The 19,133-nt window shown below is 37.6% G+C and overlaps 1 protein-coding gene across 8 annotated transcripts in view; it reads left to right on the plus strand.

Moving 5' to 3' along the window:
- LOC127624161 (splicing regulator ARVCF-like) overlaps positions 1–19,133 on the plus strand; it is a 244,611-nt gene that overhangs the window by 191,382 nt on the left and 34,096 nt on the right. For all 8 annotated transcript variants that reach the window (XM_052098852.1, XM_052098861.1, XM_052098886.1 and 5 more), the window contains 5 exons: positions 3,987–4,170; positions 10,873–10,990; positions 11,612–11,783; positions 13,889–13,906; positions 14,752–14,823. In XM_052098852.1, coding sequence (XP_051954812.1) covers positions 3,987–4,170; positions 10,873–10,990; positions 11,612–11,783; positions 13,889–13,906; positions 14,752–14,823 — 564 coding nt within the window. The remainder of the gene's footprint in view (positions 1–3,986; positions 4,171–10,872; positions 10,991–11,611; positions 11,784–13,888; positions 13,907–14,751; positions 14,824–19,133) is intronic.

A 19,133-nucleotide genomic window follows, 5' to 3' on the forward strand; every position in this document is an offset into this window, starting at 1 on the left:
TGAGTCTGATGGTATTTCTGAGATGATTACCTCGTTTACTCTTCCTTCCTCTGTTCTCTTCCTCTGTTTCTCCTGTCCAATCAGTGTATGATAAATGACAGGGGGCAGGGTAGGACTATAATAGCAGCCCTAAGTGAATGGCCTGTTAGACTTGCATGTCTGCTGCTCCCAGGAAATTGAATTAGCAAGGAGGCTCCAATGACAAGCAGGAAGTTGAAAACTCAATCAGGCTGCACCTCTGACAAGGTTCAGCTTGCCTCATGTTGATTTAATTGGCTTCTTTTGTATTAGATTTTTGGGGTATCTAGGAACCGGCAAAAGATTGCAGAGGAGCCAACTAGATATGACACCAGTGCCTTTCCAAAATAACACTATGTTTTTTCAACACATTTCTGGCCTCTTTTTAAATCTGCTTTCTCCTTGACCAAAGATATATAAATATATATATATATATATATATATATATATATATATATATATATATATATATATATATATATCATTGTTTTGATTCCCAGGAAACACATTGTTAGATTTTTTGAATTGGCTGATTTTTGTTTTAGGTATTTTTCTAGGCCACCTATATCATTTTAAACATCTGTACTCTTCATTTATTGTGGTAAAAATACATTTTTGTGTAAGTGGGAAAAATGTACTTGTACATTATGCAAGATTAAAGAACACAAAATGTAATCCATGGTTATAAAAATCCTTTGAACTAATGCATTTTTTACCATGCTGTTGCAACACAACCTGCTCCCGTGGTCTGCCTCCTGTTAAAGCCAATAGAGTGACTTTACACAATGTTAATCAACATGTTCTAAACTTCGACCTCTCCTCTATCGACATGTCCATTCAACACAATAACGCGTGCTTGAGCACATGAGATGGCCAGTAATGATCCGTGCTCCTTAATGTTCCACTTTACTAAATAGACATTCCCATGTACGGCAAGAGCCATTTGCACGATGTCTGTTATCCAGGCTTTAATCATTCTCTAATGGCTATTCAGAGCCTAAGAGGTGATGGCGCCTGCTCGCAGATGGAAATACAGATGCTGTTATTATCAGGGGTTAAATGTATTTATTTTTGGTGCTTGAAAACCCTTAAACCACATTACAGGGAGTTGCAATGTGTTTTTAGACCTCTTGTCTCCTGTTGTAGCTTTTGTAAGCAGATGGACCTGGAAATAATTGACAAGTGAGAATGATGTGTGGTGATGATGAATGTGAAAAGCATAGATATTAGATTCAGAATTTTATGAATTGGTATTCAACTATTTGCAAGCACTTCTTATTTCTGTTTTAGTAAGAATGCCCTGTGGTCCTTGGACTTTATTTTTCACTAACACAAGAGGAGTCCGTTTATTTATCCACTCTAGGTTTCCAAAGTTGGCAGTAGCTGTATAGGGGATGCCAAGTTAATAAAATAAAGGGCAGTCAGATATACGTCTACTGGCTTATAGAATAAGGTTTCTTGTTTTATTGTCTTAACAGTTAATAACAGTTTTCTGATAATTAAAAAAAAAAAATCGCTTGAATTCTCTAATGTCATTGTTTTCTAAATTATTTCATAATGGAGAGCTTTTAAAAAATGCTTCATTATTGTGGAGGAAAATGCTGTTCCCATGTGGAAAAGAGGCTTAAACAGGGCCGGTTCTAGACATTTGGAGGCCCTAGGCAAAATGTATGTTGGAGGCCCCCCGCCATGCCCTCCTCTCCTCCATCTTTCAGAATTCACGAGTTCACATTTACATCAAATTAAATAGAGTAAAGATTATGCGTATTTGGCATGCTGTCCAGGGGAGGACAGCATGCCAAATATGCATAATGAATTTTGGCCAGATTTACACAGTATTACATTGGATTGCATTGTATTTTGGATTGTGTTGTTTACATCCAATAAGAGATTATTCAAAATCAAAGTGAGGAGATGGGGGCGGTGGAGGGATGCTGATAAACTGTCAATGAACAGAGGTAAGTCTGCAGTATATATACCTCTTATCTCGTTGATTATCTGAATGTGCTCCTCCCGAACTTTGTTAATAAAACATCATTTAATAAAAAAGACTTGAAAACAAATATGATTCCTAACCATTTTATTTATACAAAACCTGTTATCAGTATTTTTATATTTGTACTTAAATGTGCATATTAATGTAACTTTAATTAAGGTAAACAAAAAAAAAAAAATCATCTGAAAAGTCATCTGGACCAGCACTTATTATTCTTATTCCATGGCCACCTACAGAGGCACTCTTCTGCTTTTTTTTTTGAAGCAAACTCATCAATAACTACTTCATAAGAAATCTGCTGTGCGAGTTCTCTGTTAATACTGATTAAAGCAAGTCCACTAAGCCGTTCCTGAGTCATTGTGGAGCGCAGGTAATTTTTTACAAGCTTCAGTTTTGAGAAACTTCTCTCGGCAGCTGCTACGGTTACTGGCAGGGTAACTGCAATTCTGAGAGCAATCCAGAGGTTTGGAAATATCGCCTGCAGTTGCTTATTTCCGCGAATCAGACTCTTTCGGACGGTTCATTTAGAACGTATTTCTTTTTTCTAACAAAAGATTCAAAGTGTCAGAAGCGAATTCAGTCCATCAACGGTGCTCGCGCTCTTTTGAACTGGAAATAACCGTCAAATTATCTATCTCAAAATGACGCTGATCGTTAGAATCAGTTTATTTTTTACAATACATTACAATCACTCAAAAATAGATGATACCTGAATCACGAGCTGCACTTTCTTTGTGTGCCTGCTTAGCCTTACGCTTAGCAGCCCCTGAAGGATGAGTTTGTTTCGGCGCCATCAGATAAATTTGCAGAAAAGTTGGATTTTATTCATCTACAAGATCTTCATTCATAAATCCAGAGGTTAGGAGTGACTCGCATGTAAACGGTGATATTAATTGGTTTAACTACAGGTAAATGACAATTGTTATATCCAATGGACAAACAGCATAGTATTTTGCTGCTCTTGATTGGTGGATAAGCATGTGTATGTTTTGGAGGCCCCGCCTCCAAGGCTGAGGCCCTAGGCAACTGCCTAGTTCGCCTATAGGTAGCGCCGGCCCTGGGCTTAAATGTACTGAAATTCATTTTCAAGCAAAAACGCATTAGTGTGGACGTGGATTTAGCATCCTTTGAAGTTCTGGTTATGTCTGAAATTGAGTCACAGTCCTGCATTATGATATCTCCTAAGATAACCATCTAAATATGAACTAATTGAAGTTTTTTCTTTTCTGAGAAATACATTGCCAATATTAGCACAAGGGCTTGCTTGGATTTGTATGGTACTTTTACAGTTTCTCGTCTCAATGCGTTTGTGTTTATGTGCACACCAATATGCTGGAAACTACCAAAAAACAGCTTTGTTCTAATAATTCAACAGCACACCAAAACCGTGTTTACATGAGACATGAAATCATCGGTTATTCTCTGCTTTTGATTTTAAAATATAAACAAGCATGCACAAAATACTTGTGCACATTGGATATGCCGGTAACAATGTTGGTAAAGGTGTTTACGTGCAGTGCAAAATTGGAGTAATTGGCATAAATCTACGTGTTCCACTTTGATTACCCCATAAAGGAAAACCGTAGAAAAGGTATACAATTTGTAGTGTTATTAAGCTTAAACAGTGTGATGTGCATGTAAACACTTTCAATGAGTTTGTCAAAATGTGACATTATTGATCGCCCACACAATCATGAAAATTTATATTATTTAGTCTGACAAAAAAGATCTTTGGTATGCACAATCTGACTTGGGTTTATGCAATTTTTCATCAGAGGCATATTGTATATTTTGACAAGCAACAACTGTAAAGGAAAAATCACAGTGTACACCTGGCTTAACAGTAATGCCTCTTTCATTGTCTCTCTTTTGTTAGTAGCTCTTTTTATGAGAGATAAAACCATCTCTAACTCTTTTTATTCTGTTGCTTTTCCTTTAATTTCTCTCTTCTATCTCTCACTCGACCTGTTAGGAACACTTTGGAACTTATCCTCCTATGAGCCTCTGAAGATGATCATAATTAACCACGGGCTTCAGACGATGACAAACGAGGTTATAATCCCTCATTCTGGCTGGGAACATGAGCCCAATGAGGACTCCAAGCCACGCGATGCAGAGTGGACCACCGTCTTCAAGAACACATCAGGATGTCTAAGGTATGGTAATCTTACTTTAGCAGGAGATTAATTGCTAATGGCTAAAGCATCTTCTCTATCGTTGTAAACCTAAATAGAACTATAGCGATATAATTTAACCCTGTTTTAAAAGTCTTATTGGGTTTCAGCAAAAAGCTTTTTTCCCATGTAGTCTATTATAATTTGGTTACTAAAATGTTTCAAATGAAAAAAAGAATAAATTAATTTGCATATATAAGCATTGTGTCTAGCTCTTTTGAAATGACTAGAGAACCAGGTGGTGGCCTAACCCATTGTCAAGTGGTTCTGTTTTGGGACACCACCATATTCCAATCACTATATATGATTTCTGTTCATTGTTGACTAGAAGAGCAATACAGTTGTTTAGCTTTGAAAATATGGTTATTTCTGCCTATGGGAACAGCAGTCAAAACTAAACTGAATGACTGTGGCCTCTATACATGTACGGTGGGACTACAGCTGTGGAGACTGTATGAGTTGACCTTATTTGTCTCTGACAGAATCTATATAGAAACACATTATGTGTTTGTTCCTTTTTCACATTATAACTAAAGGCTAAATCAATGGTCTCTATCTGTTCTATATATACAAATATTTGCTACAATGTTATGAGCCTCTCTGCTCATAAAAAAATTTAAAAAAAATCTGATCCATTCCTCAGGGGGTCATTTTCTGCTCCGCTTTTGATTTAGATATCCAGTCACTAAAGGGCTTTATACATATCCATGGTTACCCTGTCTGCATCCTACCACAATACATGAAGTCAGTTTTTTCTTCCTGGCACTCCTGTCTCTAAAAGGCAAGAGAAAATTGTGGTCTAATAGCGGTCCATGTTGATTTTTAGTGTAGTCATTACCTGTCCTAATAACCTGGTGCAAATCAAATTTGTACTCCAAATGCACCAGTGGTTCCACTGAACATAGCCCAAATAAGTGTGGCAGAGGTATTGCAAGGGGGGTGTGGAAGACTGCCCTTCTTCTCAAATCTTCTTCACTTTCACTCTTTCAAATTTGCCACTGTGACAATCCTCTTCTTCTTTGATCCCTAGTCAACGATAGGACCGAAGCCCATACGCTATTGTGGGTGCCGCTGGATTTCGGAATTTGCTCAGAATACTTTCCCATGCTTTCCGATCCATGGCAATGGACTTTGCATCATAGAGGGTGGATCGCTGGTCTTCTTCAATTTGTTTTGACCATGTCTTCTTGGGAGCTGCTCTTTGAACTTTCCACTTTGATGGACAATTTCGCCAGAGAAGCTGATACGGTGTCCTGGTGATGCTCATTCTGCAGATGTGCCCGAACCATCTTAGTCTTCTTATTTGGATTGCTTCCTCGACCGTTGGCTGGTGGTCGCATCTTATTCGGATGGTTTCATTTCTGATGAGGTCGCGGAGGGAGATACTAAGGATCTGCTGCAGACTTCGCATTTGGAAGACCTCGAACATGTTTAGGTCTTCCTTCAGTAGAGTCCTTATTTCTGACTCCTATAGGAGAATTGGCAGGATCAGCACCCGTAAAAGGCGTAATTTGGTCTTAACAGAGATGTTGGCCCTTTTCCATAGGTACCACTTGAGTGAAACAAATGCCATGGTTGCTTGGCCGATTCTTCCATGAAGTTTTGCAATTTCACTTTCTCCTCTCCCTTCACTCTATATGGTGGCAGGTGTTCTCACTTCGCTTACGTAAACGAGGACGTTGTTGAGTGCATATCTGATTCGAATGGGTGAAGGGAAAGATTTTCAGTGAATTAGCCTAACACTTCAATTTTGGTCTGTTCCTGACACAACACTATTGTACGGCTTTAGAAGATATAGCGCATGAGTGATATGGAAGACTTTGTGGTGCTTTTATGTGCTTTTTGAGCTTGAAAATTTATTTTCATTCCCCAAAATAAAAGTCATATTGGTTTGGAAGGACTTGAGGGGATGAGTAAATTATGACATAATTTACTGCTGTTCCTTTAACATTGCTCCTGCAAGGCAGTATCTCTTTTATATTTAATTTTTTAATGTTTGAAAAAGTGTATAATTAAAATGCTTTAATAATAATATAACCTAGTGACAAAAAAGTTCAGATTTACGTTTTCATTATTCAGCAAACATTTGAGTTTTTAAATAACACTTTTCTGTATTTCTTTTCTTTCTTTCTTTCTTTTATTTTTAAATAAAAAACTTTTAACATGGTTTTTTGTTTTCATAATTTTTTTTAGATCAGATTTGGGGATGGGGAGGGTGCAAAAGATTTTCCAGTTTCAAAGGGGGATGTGACCAAAAAATAAATATAAATAAAATTGAGAAACACTGCCCAAAACCACCATAAATCCCGATAAGGTTAAAACAAATTACTAAATTTAAATTGTGTATTACACATGCATGTTACTTGTTGTTAACTTGAAATATTGAGTAAACTTCAATTTAAATGTAACTTTTTTTGCTGAACTTAAAATGAATAAGTAATCTCAATTTAAGTACTTCAGTTAGAGGAAACCTAGCTAGTACTACAGCAAGAATTAGCTAATACATTGTACGCTAGCATGCTAAATGCACGCTGATTGGTAATGTGTTGATTAGCATAGCAATTGCTCACTGAGAAAAGCAATGTTATTTTCATATATTCATTATGTTAGTACCTGCCCCATCACCCAAAAATACAAAGTCTGGGGCAAAATAAAGTCTGATTGCTCAAGACCTCACAGATAAAATTCTGAACCCTCAACCAAAACACTTGAATCTTCGAACGAAACAAAAAAAATGGGCTATTTCCCCATCCTCCAACTGGCATCACCAGCAAGTTGGTGTGGCTTTAAAGCCAAGCCTATACAATCTAGAGGGAGTCCAATAAAAAACGATCCAGAATCTTAAATTGAATGAGGTGCACCCTTGCATCCCTAGACATAGACAACATTTTCCTTAACAAGTCCTACCCCATTCTCCATCTTCCAGTACTAAATTAAAGTCTTAAGTCTTCTTAAGAGATGTTAAAACCCCATCCCCTAGACTCATTACTCATGAATTAGCCAAGAATAGTATGCTGAAGCTTCATGACCTTTTCTAAAATCAACAAGCATCATCTCAAGAGTGTCTTGAGCAAAGCAATGTTGAACATTCTTTACTTGTAGCTGTCCTCGACCTAAACTCACGTTCCACTATTCACCATAATGGTAACCCCCAAAACAGAAACTCTTCTAAATAAAACACATCAAAACATTAAACACTAGCAAGTCTTCCCCTTTCATCTTGTGCAAAAACACATTATATAGCTCTTAATTTTATCATAAATTCTCTCAGTGCCATGCAAAACATGTTGGGAAATAGAAACCCACTGTCCAGTTTCATTTAGATGTAAGTTCCTGTATTTTTAAAGAGACTTTAAACTCAAAATAATAATAAAAACATGTCAGTTTCTGTCTCAGTTCCCTGTCTCCTTTCTTTTACGCCTCTCTCTCTTATCTCGTAGCCAGTTTTTAATTCAAACTGTGTCCCGTGTTGTGTGAGAGCTAAGCACTGCACTACTGAGGGACTGGGCTGTGTTTTCACCCTCTGTTTCCTTTATAGCAGCCAGGCCTCTAATCTCCTGCTGCTGGTGTGATGTTACTGCAACCTCCTGGGCCAAGTCCAACTTCTGTTTGCTTGCCTATGTTTGCCTCTTCCTCCCTGCCTTCATCCACTCTTCTTTGTCTCTATGTTTCTGTTCCCTCTCTATTCTAGTAGAACATATCTAAGCATCTCACATAGGATCAACCGTTAGTGTAGCCAAGCATCTCACAGACAAGCGGAGTGATACACACAGTGTAGTGTCCCATTGCTTTTACAATTAATATGAGCACTCTTAGAAACTGCTTGTCCGATCAGATTCTAGGACCGGAACTAACTATTGTATAATATAGTGCAGTCTTATCTTTCTATCTCTTTCTCATCAATTTCGAGGGAAACCTCCTGGAACGTGTCCTGAAGGTGAAATTACCTGGGATAATTTACTTTCTGGTACTGTATCTGTCTCTATATCTTTGTCTTTCTCACTTTTTCTCAACCTGCTTATCTCTTTTAGCTCGCTCTCCTTTGCTAATGCTCTTCCTAGCAGTGAAAATCCATCCTTTCCATCTTCATCCTGTCTTTCAAGCCTCAGCTCAGGCTGTAGCCATGGAAACTGTTTCCGATGGCATCTGTTGCCAAGTAAGCAGCTTGGAGGCAGAGTCTTATTTGTAGTGTTTCTGCACATTTTATTTTATTGTGACAAATATAAAAGTTTGCAATTCCTGCTGACAGTGGCTCTAGCACTTTGTTTGACCTTGAGATGTTTGAAAGTCTGTCCTTCAGGAAACAACAGTGTAAACATACGAGAACTTTTGGACTAAATGTTCTATTGGATGTTGTACACTGAAGGCAGCTTGGGACAAAACAACAGGAGTTTACATTACTGAATAGGTATGTGGATCTTTATAACGGTTTAATTGTCATAACTTAACACCGATCATGAGACCGTCTGTGATCCTCCCGCGTGGAAATGGGCTAACATACATCCAAGCCTACAGATCATTAACAGTGATTACAATAGGTACAACTGTAAATTACAAGCAATGAATTGGACAATAGGGCAACATTTACACAATTAGACAGTATTTACATTGGATACTGTATATGATAGATGTATGCCTAAGACCTAAGAAGAGATGTGGAATGTATTGTCTGCATAAGTATAAATATTATAAAATATAAACAATAGACCATAGCCATTATATTAACATTGTTTCACAGTATCTTTATTTGCATGCATCAGCCAGTGAATCATGGATTCCTACATACTGTGCATACCTTTTTATTATGGAGGGAAGGAATTTGCATTCCTTCCCTCATAATTCCTTCCCTCCATTTGCACTATTTTTGTTGGCTATATACAACAAAAATAGTGCAAATAACGAATCCTTCTTTTTTTCCATTTAAGAATGACTTAAAAAAAATGTGAGGCCTGTCAATGTGCTTTATGCAGACTCTCATTCAGACATTAAGAATGATAAAGGCAGGTATCCCTAAAATCACAATCCATCTCTCTAATATCAATGGACCATAGCCACAACAGATGTACAGCTAGAAAATTTTGCATTCCGTATGGTTGTTCTACTGCAAATGGGTTTAAAATTCCTTTGCTGGAAAGGGATCCATTTGTTTGGAAGGGTGTTTGTTTAATATATGTTTTCTCCAGTTGTCTTTTGATAGTGATAGCTCTGGAGTGAGTTTTTATGGGTAGGATTTCAACTTTGCAATCTAGTTATGAAGAACTACAGCTGAACCACTGGGAGGAAATAAATCTTGGGGTGAAGGATGAAGAACCCTTATGGCTCATAATGTCTGCTCATTTGTGGACACATATGACATTTTTTATTTTTTATTTTGTAACGCTAACCTTTGAAATTGGCCCTTCATGTGTTTCAAAAGGATCACTGGTCAATTTTGCACTTTAGTACATCTGAGACCAGTCTGTATTTTGTCCTGTAATAAATCAGTATGATAAGAGCAGGTCTGAGATCATTAATGATGGGTAGCTGAAAGTACCTTGGCTGAAAGAGGCTTGAATGTGGGTTTAATTGGATTGGATGACCACGAAACCATTAAATCTTTTTTTTTTTTTCAGTTAGTTCCCTGCTCTCAGATGTTTTGTGCATGTGATATTCTCAAAAGGCCATTAAGTGGGCAACATTGCACTTTTCCTGTGCAATTCTGGCCCAGAGTTGCTAGTTACCCTTCAGGTCAGCTGATTCCAGTTTTTTTGCTATTCATAATGTAGCTGAAGTAAGCTTGCCTTTTGATCTGTTGCTCACTGTACCTGGGTCCACCTGATTTTGTCGGGCTTTGCCGGTCTTGGCTCTTAGGGTGCTTTCACTCTAGCACTTTTGTGCACACAGAGGTTCGAACGAAGTAAAAAGTTGGTTCGTTTGGATGATGTGAACGCTGTTTTCTGAACTCATTTTCTCATTTTGAATTTAGTGCAGTTAACCATAACAAAATTTCTTATACCTGTTGGTCTTCCAATAAATAGTCTTCAGATAGCAGCTCACATTCTAAACATCTCTTACAAAGCATCCGCTGGCTCGTGGCAGACAAAGGCTATCATTCATCACATCATTGCAAATTCAATGCATCCCTGACACGCCAACGCTCCTTCCCTAGAAAGGTCACAGGCTGGAGAATTCCCCAACCTGAGTTTGGTGAAGGGGGTATGTGGGAAGAAGGGCAGTGCCGAGCGCCGTCTGGGTAGAGCGAGGCCGGAAAGATAAGTGGTGAATGAGGCCCACCTGCGTGTCACACTGGTCTCACGTTCCAGTTAGGGGCGGCAAAAGTATTTAAAGAGAGGAGACAGCGGCAGATGAGAGAGATGCATGAAATTGTCTGTCTGCGTGTCAGTGTTATGATGAAAAGAAAAATGTGTTGTAGCTGCTGAAAAGAAGCTGTGTTGTAGTGTTTAATGTACACTGAAAAGTGCCACATTTAAGTGTCTGAAGTGTTTGTCAAGCCAGTCCCAGCTTCCTCCTTGCCCATCTTGTGAACTTTGTTACATTAGGTTAATCTTTTATCGCATCATTTGCGCATCATTTGTGTTATGGTTAATTGCACTAAATTAAAGTGTTACATTGACAGCCCTATTAATTTTTTTTTTAAATGTTATTTGTAAAATTTGCTTTTGCTTTCTCAATCTTTTGCCATAGGAATGTGAGTTCAGATGGAGCAGAGGCACGTAGACGGTTGCGAGAGTGTGAGGGGCTGGTAGATGCCTTGCTGCACGCACTGCAGTCTGCCGTTGGAAAGAAGGACATGGACAACAAGGTGAGTCTCTTCAGAAGAATGAGGGCTGCTAGGACGTATATCAGTCTCTGTTTAACCAATATACTTGTGTCCTAAGTTTACATTAGTTTTGTCTTATATGGTGTCTGATGTATGGAAATAATCTAATCCCCTTGAATGGAGCACTACGATAAATATGTAACAGCTCAGTCGGTGCTAGTGAATTGAGTGCTTAAATAACACAGACAACAAATAAACCATGCTATCAGAATGTGCACTTAATTATTTGTGAGTCTCAGTCTTTGAAGGATGCACTATAACAAAAAAGTGATCAGGACTTGTATCACCCTGAAGAGTTTTAATTTGTGATAATCACTGGCTGGCTCTGCATTATCCTTCTTATTACATGGCTACTTTCATTATAAAAAATAAATAAATGGAAGGAAATATTGATTTGAGTTGCTAATATTTTATTATATACAAAAAGGAGACTGCGTTGTGATAGGAAAAACTAAATGCTGCAATTGACCAATCCGTGTAAATACAGATTTGATATATGATATATTTAGTAATATAGTCTTTAGTGGACAAATAGCCAGTGTTTTAAATAGTCCTCTTTTAGCAAGAATGGCTGTACTAATAAAAGGTCTCTCTCTCTTATAGTCTGTTGAGAATTGTGTTTGCATCATGAGGAACCTGTCTTACCACGTGCACAAGGAGATTCCAGGGGCTGAGAAGTTCCAGGAGTCCTCGGCTCTTCAGGGCCCCGGCTCTGCCAGCACTCAGAGGAAAAAGAAAGATGACGCAGGCTGCTTTGGAGGAAAGAAGGCCAAAGGTCAGAATTGAATCCTTCATCTGATTCGTCATCTCATGTATGTATTGTTATCCTATAGCTAAGACAACATCATAAATAGCAGTTTGGGCAGACAATAGGAAACAAAAAAGTGCTTGGGGCACTATTTGTTTGGCCTGCTCTCTTATGTGGCTTATGACCCACAACTGTAGTGTACTGTATGTCTAGGGTATCAATGTTGAATCAATATTTATCTTAAAATGGATGTGGGTGTACATTCAGCATCTGTGATAGTAAATTGTATCGATCTATAGAGAGTTGAATCTGAGAGTGTTGTGTCTGAGAAATCTTGCACAAGTTTTTAAATCATGCCAAGAGTACTGACTACTTTCTAGGTCCAACTGGTCTCAATGCTTATATTAATTACTTGCATTAGTTACAAAAACTCAAACTAACAAAAGAAAGAGACCCCTTGGATATGTTAATAAATTTAGTTATTGATTGTTAAACAGACCTTTATGAGAAGTCATTAAACTACCTTATGGAGCAAAACTAAATGTGTGTGTAAACAGAAGAGATGACAGCATTGATGGCACACTGTGCCTCGTGGACCCTTTTTAATGAGGTTTGTTTATTTGTCAATGGCCCTGGAGCTATAAGCTACTGCTTTAAAGATGAAAGTGACCTATATTTACTTCAGAAAATGGCCCTAAAAAACATTACTCATTTCCAGAAAGTTATTTGGACAAACTTATTTTCCCAGCAAAGTTTTACTTGAGTTAAAAGGCATGATTTAGTCTTGCTCACAAAACTCTATGACAGTTTGACTATCAACAGCAAAGGAGTTATTAGCGTATGCTGCTTTGCTTGTTTACACCAAACCAAAGTTGTGCTGTACATTTAGAGCTTTGGTTAAGCTGCTTTAATTCTTGGTGTTCCACATGTTTATAACTTTTTATTATGGTTTTATACAGGCAATTACAAGACTATTACAGCATATGCAGAGGTTTCTTTTTAACAGATCTGAGAGCATTTTTATAGTTTTTGTTTTAACTAGTATTACTGAATTTGTATGCGTCTTGGAAAATGTCTGTGGTGTGGTCCCCATATTAACTGACCAACACAGAATCTGCAGACTCTTTTTACATTCTTGTTGGTTGCTGAAATCAAATTAGCCAAAATATTAAATAAACAGACAAGCTCTGTAGAATTTTATGAATAACGAGCAGTCCGATTCTACAGATTATGTGTTGGCCTGCTGATAACATAAATACAATTTAGCATTTAAGGTGGCCTTAAATGGATAGTTCACCCTAAAAAATTATTCTCTCATCATTTACTCACCCTTATGGCGCATCAAACTAAAATTACTTTCTTCTGCAGAACACAAAGATATTTTGAAGGATATATTGCATTTAAGTCAATGGGGTCCAACATGTGCTGTACAAGCGCTCTTTGCAAGCTTCAAGTGCAAGGAAGTGTGAATGAGTTTCTCCCATGAACACACCAAGGAGAATGCAGATGTCAAGATTTAGGGTGAAAAAGTGTTACATGTTGCCGTGTCTCACACAAAACCGATCGCTTCACTTCAGAAGACATGGATTAATCCTCTCGATTTATTTGTATTACCTTTATGCTGCCTTTATGTGCTTTTTGGAGCTTCAATGTTTTAGACCTCATTGACTTGCATTGTATGTAAAAATAAATCAAAATAACAAAAGCGTCATATATCCTTCAAAATGTATATCCTTCAAAAAGAAAGTCATATGAGTTTGAGACAGCACAAGGGTGAGAAAAAAATGAGCGAATTATAATTTTTGGGTGAAGTCTTTCTTTAAGGAATGGTCAACCAGCCTTTGCTGCCAATTTAAAATGGCTCTTACTAAATGTTTAAAGCTGTGCACACATAAACTATCTTTTAATTCCTTCCTGGTCTTTTAACCTGAAACTAATATGACTGACTCGCCTCTCAACTTTGTATTTGCTAGGTACTTATTTTATACACTCTATACACTTTCCTTTGCACTTTTAAAGTGGTTCACAAATAAGATCAGTCGTCTTTATTACACACATTTTGAATTTCCACTCTCTTCCCCTGCCTGCTTTTTTCATATTGGTCTTGCTGACGCTGCGTTGGCTAACTGTAGAGGAATGGTTTAATCAAGGTGAGTCTCTCGGCCTGTCTGACTCTCTATCTCTCTTAGCATACTCTCATATTACACCTCCCTCTGTCTTCATCAGTCTTAACTCTTCATCACCACCCCTTTCACCTTTTCACCTTCCATCCTTGAATTACTGGCCAGCGTTTCATCTTAAAAGGAAATGTCATACTTGTGTCAATTTAGCTTGTTCAAAGCCACTTTCAGCTGGCATAGACTGTCTGTGTGTCTGTGTGTCTGTGCTGTTATCTGTTAATGAGGCCTGGCTTTCACATATCTTTCTGTCTATTGTGCTAACGCTTATGTTCTTCTTGTGGGTGATGGTGGAGTGGTATTCATTACTTTGCTGTATTATAAACAGCTGTCCTCCGTAAAGGTTTCTGCATTATTAATGGAGGTTCCCACTCTTGGGAGCTGGTGTCAAGAGGGTAGAGATTTTCTGTGCTTATTACACGGCTCTGGAATACTTGATTCTGACATTGAGCTGTCAAATATTTTTCGATAATTTTGTATATTTGAATGTTGTCTAATTCAACATACCTATGTACGGTAAGAAGCCATGTAATAAGCAGGATAATGTACAGTCTGCTGGTAATTATATCACCCTGATCACCTGTCAGGGTTTATTTTGCGAAGATGACCGGCTGACCGTACATTTTCCCTTACCTATTTGTGTAGTAGCTAGATTTATGTGTGGCTTATGTGTCTGTGACTTTGTGCGTCTGCATATTAGGAGTACTTGACATTTTCATACCTGTATAGTTCTGTCTCACATAGAGTGACACTTGCAACTGCTTTCTCTTTCATTGTCCCTCACACTCTCTCAATCTGTCTTCCCCTTCTTCACTTAGGGAGGAAAAATGGAGAGCATGACAAAAGCTATGACACGCTGGACCTACCCAAGCGCACAGAACCCACTAAAGGTATGTCTTCCTTTTGGAACCACCGAATTATTACATCTTTAAGCTGTCACTCTTTTGAAAAAGCGACAGGATAAGGCCTGACTCTTTGGTCTCTCTCTCTCTGAAAGACAGAAATCTAGTCATTAAAGGTGGGTGAATTGCTCTGAGGATGTGAATATAATAGCCTAAAATCCGCCCGTTTTGCCACAAACACCATGCACAGCGGCGTACAGAACATACGTACGCCAGATAGAAATGTGTGATGTGAAAAAGGCTATGAGAACACACTTTTCACTAAGATGTGTATTAAAGTATGATATTCTATATTTGTCCTAAGTGCATCGAGTGCTCGTCATTATGCAGAGATCCATTAGAAAGTCCCTGGTATCACATAACAATACTACTCTGCTCGAGCATTTTATCATTATGACAAAACACCGACAGAATCCTCAGAAGCACAGTGGCAGGGATGGGCAATACCACTTATTTCTTTTCGATCCAATACCAAAAACCTTTAGGCCAGTGTCGCTGATATCGATACCAATACTGATACCTCTAATGAATTGAATTTTTACGAATTCTTTGGATAATATTAGTAACTTAAATTATTACTTTTTTATTGTTTTATATATTTCTAGGCCTAAACAGAAAATCATTAGGCTGCTTTGTTTACCCTTTAAAAATTAGTTTGTATAAGCCACATATAAAACCTCAAAATTAACCATAGATATTATTATATGGTTACTATTACTAAAACCAAGTTACAATATGTATACTACAGTAATGCTGTAGCAAAACAATGGTTAATTGTATCAAAACTTTGGTTACTGCCAAAAAGAAGAAGAAAAAAAACATGGTTACTACTGTCATGGTTACTAGTAATGGTTAATAAAATATTACTACAGTAAATGCATGTGTAGTTTTCATGAGGGTATCATTAATTAACAAGGATTACAGATTATCAGTGTTTTAACAAATCTGAATTGAAATAAGCCTGTAAAAATGGTCAAACAAGCCCATTATAATACTTGTCATGTTTAGGTTTGTCATTACTTAGCGTGAATAACTCCAGATGCTGTTTTTCTGTCATTACCTCAGAAAAGCACTGCGCCCTCTTTGAATGAGCGCTATGACTGAAAGGGTGATTACTGTCTGTGACTGATGGTGTATTTCAGCATTTCTGCATGTCAAGATGAGCGGAAAAAAATTGTCCTGGTGCCATTTAACAATTTGCTCATATAATAATTTTTGTTCCACTTCGAAGCTTATGAGATGCATTAATACTCATTTAATCTAAATAATAAGATCACTAGAAAAAAAAACCTTCAGAAACAATATTTTTATGTGAGGATCGATATTCTTGGTCCCACATCAGTATCAGAAGTATCGATACTTTAGTACTTCCACCCATCCCTACACAGTGGTAAATAGGCAGAGTGTATTTCAGTACGATCGATACCCTTGACCAAGTATATCTAGTTAGAATGAGGTTGATTTACCCTCAGTAACAGGCCAGGTTGAGCCTGATTTTAGATGTATTGGTGAGTTATACAATCTGTTCTTTGAGAGGGGCTCAAATCTTTTGCTAGTAATTGCCTGAGAGTTGTTCTGCTGACACATGTAGCCCCAAAAGTGCTCATGGGCACCTAATTTCTTGGACGTTTTGAGTTTCACTCACTGCCCCCTGGAGAAAACAGGTGGTACTCCAAGCTTGATTTGCTCCGATGGTAGAAATATTCCTAATTATGGTCCGAGAACATGATTAATTGTGTTAATGTTTTTTAAATTGTTATTTTTTATATAATTAATTGCACTGAATTAAAGTGATAAATCAACAGCCTTAATCAGAGTCAATGGCTACTTTTGAATGGCCATCAATGGAGATGGTGTAGTGGCCATAAACATATGGTGTAGTCCAAGCAGGGGCTAACTGCCGAAGCTAAATAGCCTAACTTTGGCACATTTTTGCATTAAAAACAGCTAGACAGGGCATCTCTATGCATTTTTAACATTTTTAAAGGACACCGTTTTAAACGTGTCCTTTACGTGAACGCAAAGCTTATGGTGCAAGGCGTTGAATAAACTGCAAGCTGCGGTAACAAACACATTTTTGGTGTATGTCTACATAGACCATTAAAGAAAGAAGTAGCACATATGTAACACAAGAACTAATCCTTTGTTGTAGCCCCCCAAGTGAACAGCCATCTTTGAGCCAAATCAGTACCTCTCTCCTACTGCTAGACAAGACTGATCTAGGATAATTTTACCTCAGAGCTCCACTTAATGAGACAGGAAAAGGTTTTATTGAGCTTCATTTATATGTACTACTGTAGATGAGCCACAAAGATGGAGGGAAAATGTATCATTATAAAATGACCTGATTTTTTCCTACAAGTTAGTTTGTGTGAGATATTTGCTTGTGAAAACATCTCATTAAAGAAGAGAAATACCGTTTTACTGATCTGCCCTTCATTTGAGGACCACCATAATTCGTGCAAGATGAATGTAAATGAAGAGGAAGAATACAGTGAAATCAAATTTGGTCAACAAGCTTTTGTAGGGAGCCGGTGAGTGGTTTGGAGAAATCAGCGGGAAGCTTACTTAACAGAGGCACAAAAATGACTAAAGCTTTTTTGTTTGTAAAATGCTCTGCTCACCAGAGAAAAAGCGGGCTCATAGGTAGGCCTAGACAGAGGCTACAACCACACTAATACTTTTTTGGTATCTTATTTTTATAGTTTTCCAAAGTACAGGGTACTAGGGAGTTTTCAAAAGTTTTTGTTTTTGGATAAGGAAAACGGCATTCCAGTGTGGATGAGGTGTGTAAGCGTAGCTAGCAAAGAAAACGTATTAGTGTGGACATGTTCAAAATCTGTTGACTCATTTCTGCTTTCTGGTGGATAATCACAAGAATTCTGAGTAAATAATAAATGCTGGTCTAGAGCTTTACAGTACACACTCATTCTCAGTTTCATAAAGGTATAATGGCAGCTCAAAGTCAATACCATTTTCTGTCTCTCTTCAATTAGCCACGTTATCATGCGAAGAGGGATGCTATTGAGCTAGAATACAATTCATTGCAGTAGGTTTATCTGACAGAAATCAATGCAAGCAGTTGAGCTTCAAACATGATAATTCACATTTTTCACTCTAGATTGCACCACCACTTATAATAATAACAGTTATGATATGACTCACATGAAAAATTCCCCACTCTTCATCCACTTCACACTTGTTTTACTTTTTGAGGTGCTAATTATGTCCTGTCATCTCTGATGAATCCTTTATGAACGCTAAGTGAAGTGTTAAAAGGCTTTTTTTTTTATTTTAACAAAAGGTTCACTGAAGTTCCTGTACACTGTGTATGACTTTATTTCTAACTCTGCCTTGATGCACCTTTGTCCACAAAGATGCTATTAGGTCTGAGAAAATAAATGAGATCAGATGATTTGCAATTGTGATCTGATGTCAGATGGGATCGGCACCCTTAAGATTAATATCCAATGAAAAGACCAGGGGCAACTGAGTTTACTGTGCACTAGAACATCATCCATTCTGTGTCTCATTTTGAGTGATCATTCTTTGATCATCAACCATGTGGTTTAGATGCAGCTGTGACAGGAGAGCTTAGAGGGATTTTGGGTGCTTAACTGAAGCTGTGACATGTAGCCATTGTTTATTCACTGAGCATGTTTATTGCATTTTATGCCTCTAGCATTTGGTTTCAATGCCTCAGAGAGGATCTGTTGAAAAACTACAAGCTATGGAGAATTTGAAGGCATCTCACCACATTATTCAAATTTTTGGAGCTGACGAAGATATAACATTTGTTCTCTTTGTATTTCTCAATTAATTATGCGAATTATGAAGGTCTTTATACCTGAAGAAAGTTAACCATTACCATTCCCATTCATTTCAATGGCAGTTGCTCGACCTGCTCAGGACAACATTTTAATTTAGATAAAAAAGCTATTTATTGCCTTACTCCTGAAGCCGTTTGAATATAATCATTAATATTCTTCTGCAGAATCCTTTTGGAAAGATTTGGTGTCAGTCTGTTAGATTGTTAAAACTGTGGGAATAACTGCACTGGATCCCCCTGTTCTAGAACATTTTAATTACAGAAATTTAATTAGTCATCATCACAAAGTACATTTGCTTATTTGTACACTGGACAAGTTCTCCCAAGATAATATTACTCTGATTCAGACAGATAATATATTTTCTTATTGTTCTCCTGAATAGATGTTTGCATTGCTCCATATCTCATTTAATCTGCCTGCGTTTCCTGTTGACAGCTTGCCTGGTATGGAGATTTACTTATCCTTCAA

Source organism: Xyrauchen texanus, chromosome 3, assembly GCF_025860055.1.
Source record: "Xyrauchen texanus isolate HMW12.3.18 chromosome 3, RBS_HiC_50CHRs, whole genome shotgun sequence".
NCBI lineage: Eukaryota > Metazoa > Chordata > Actinopteri > Cypriniformes > Catostomidae > Xyrauchen > Xyrauchen texanus.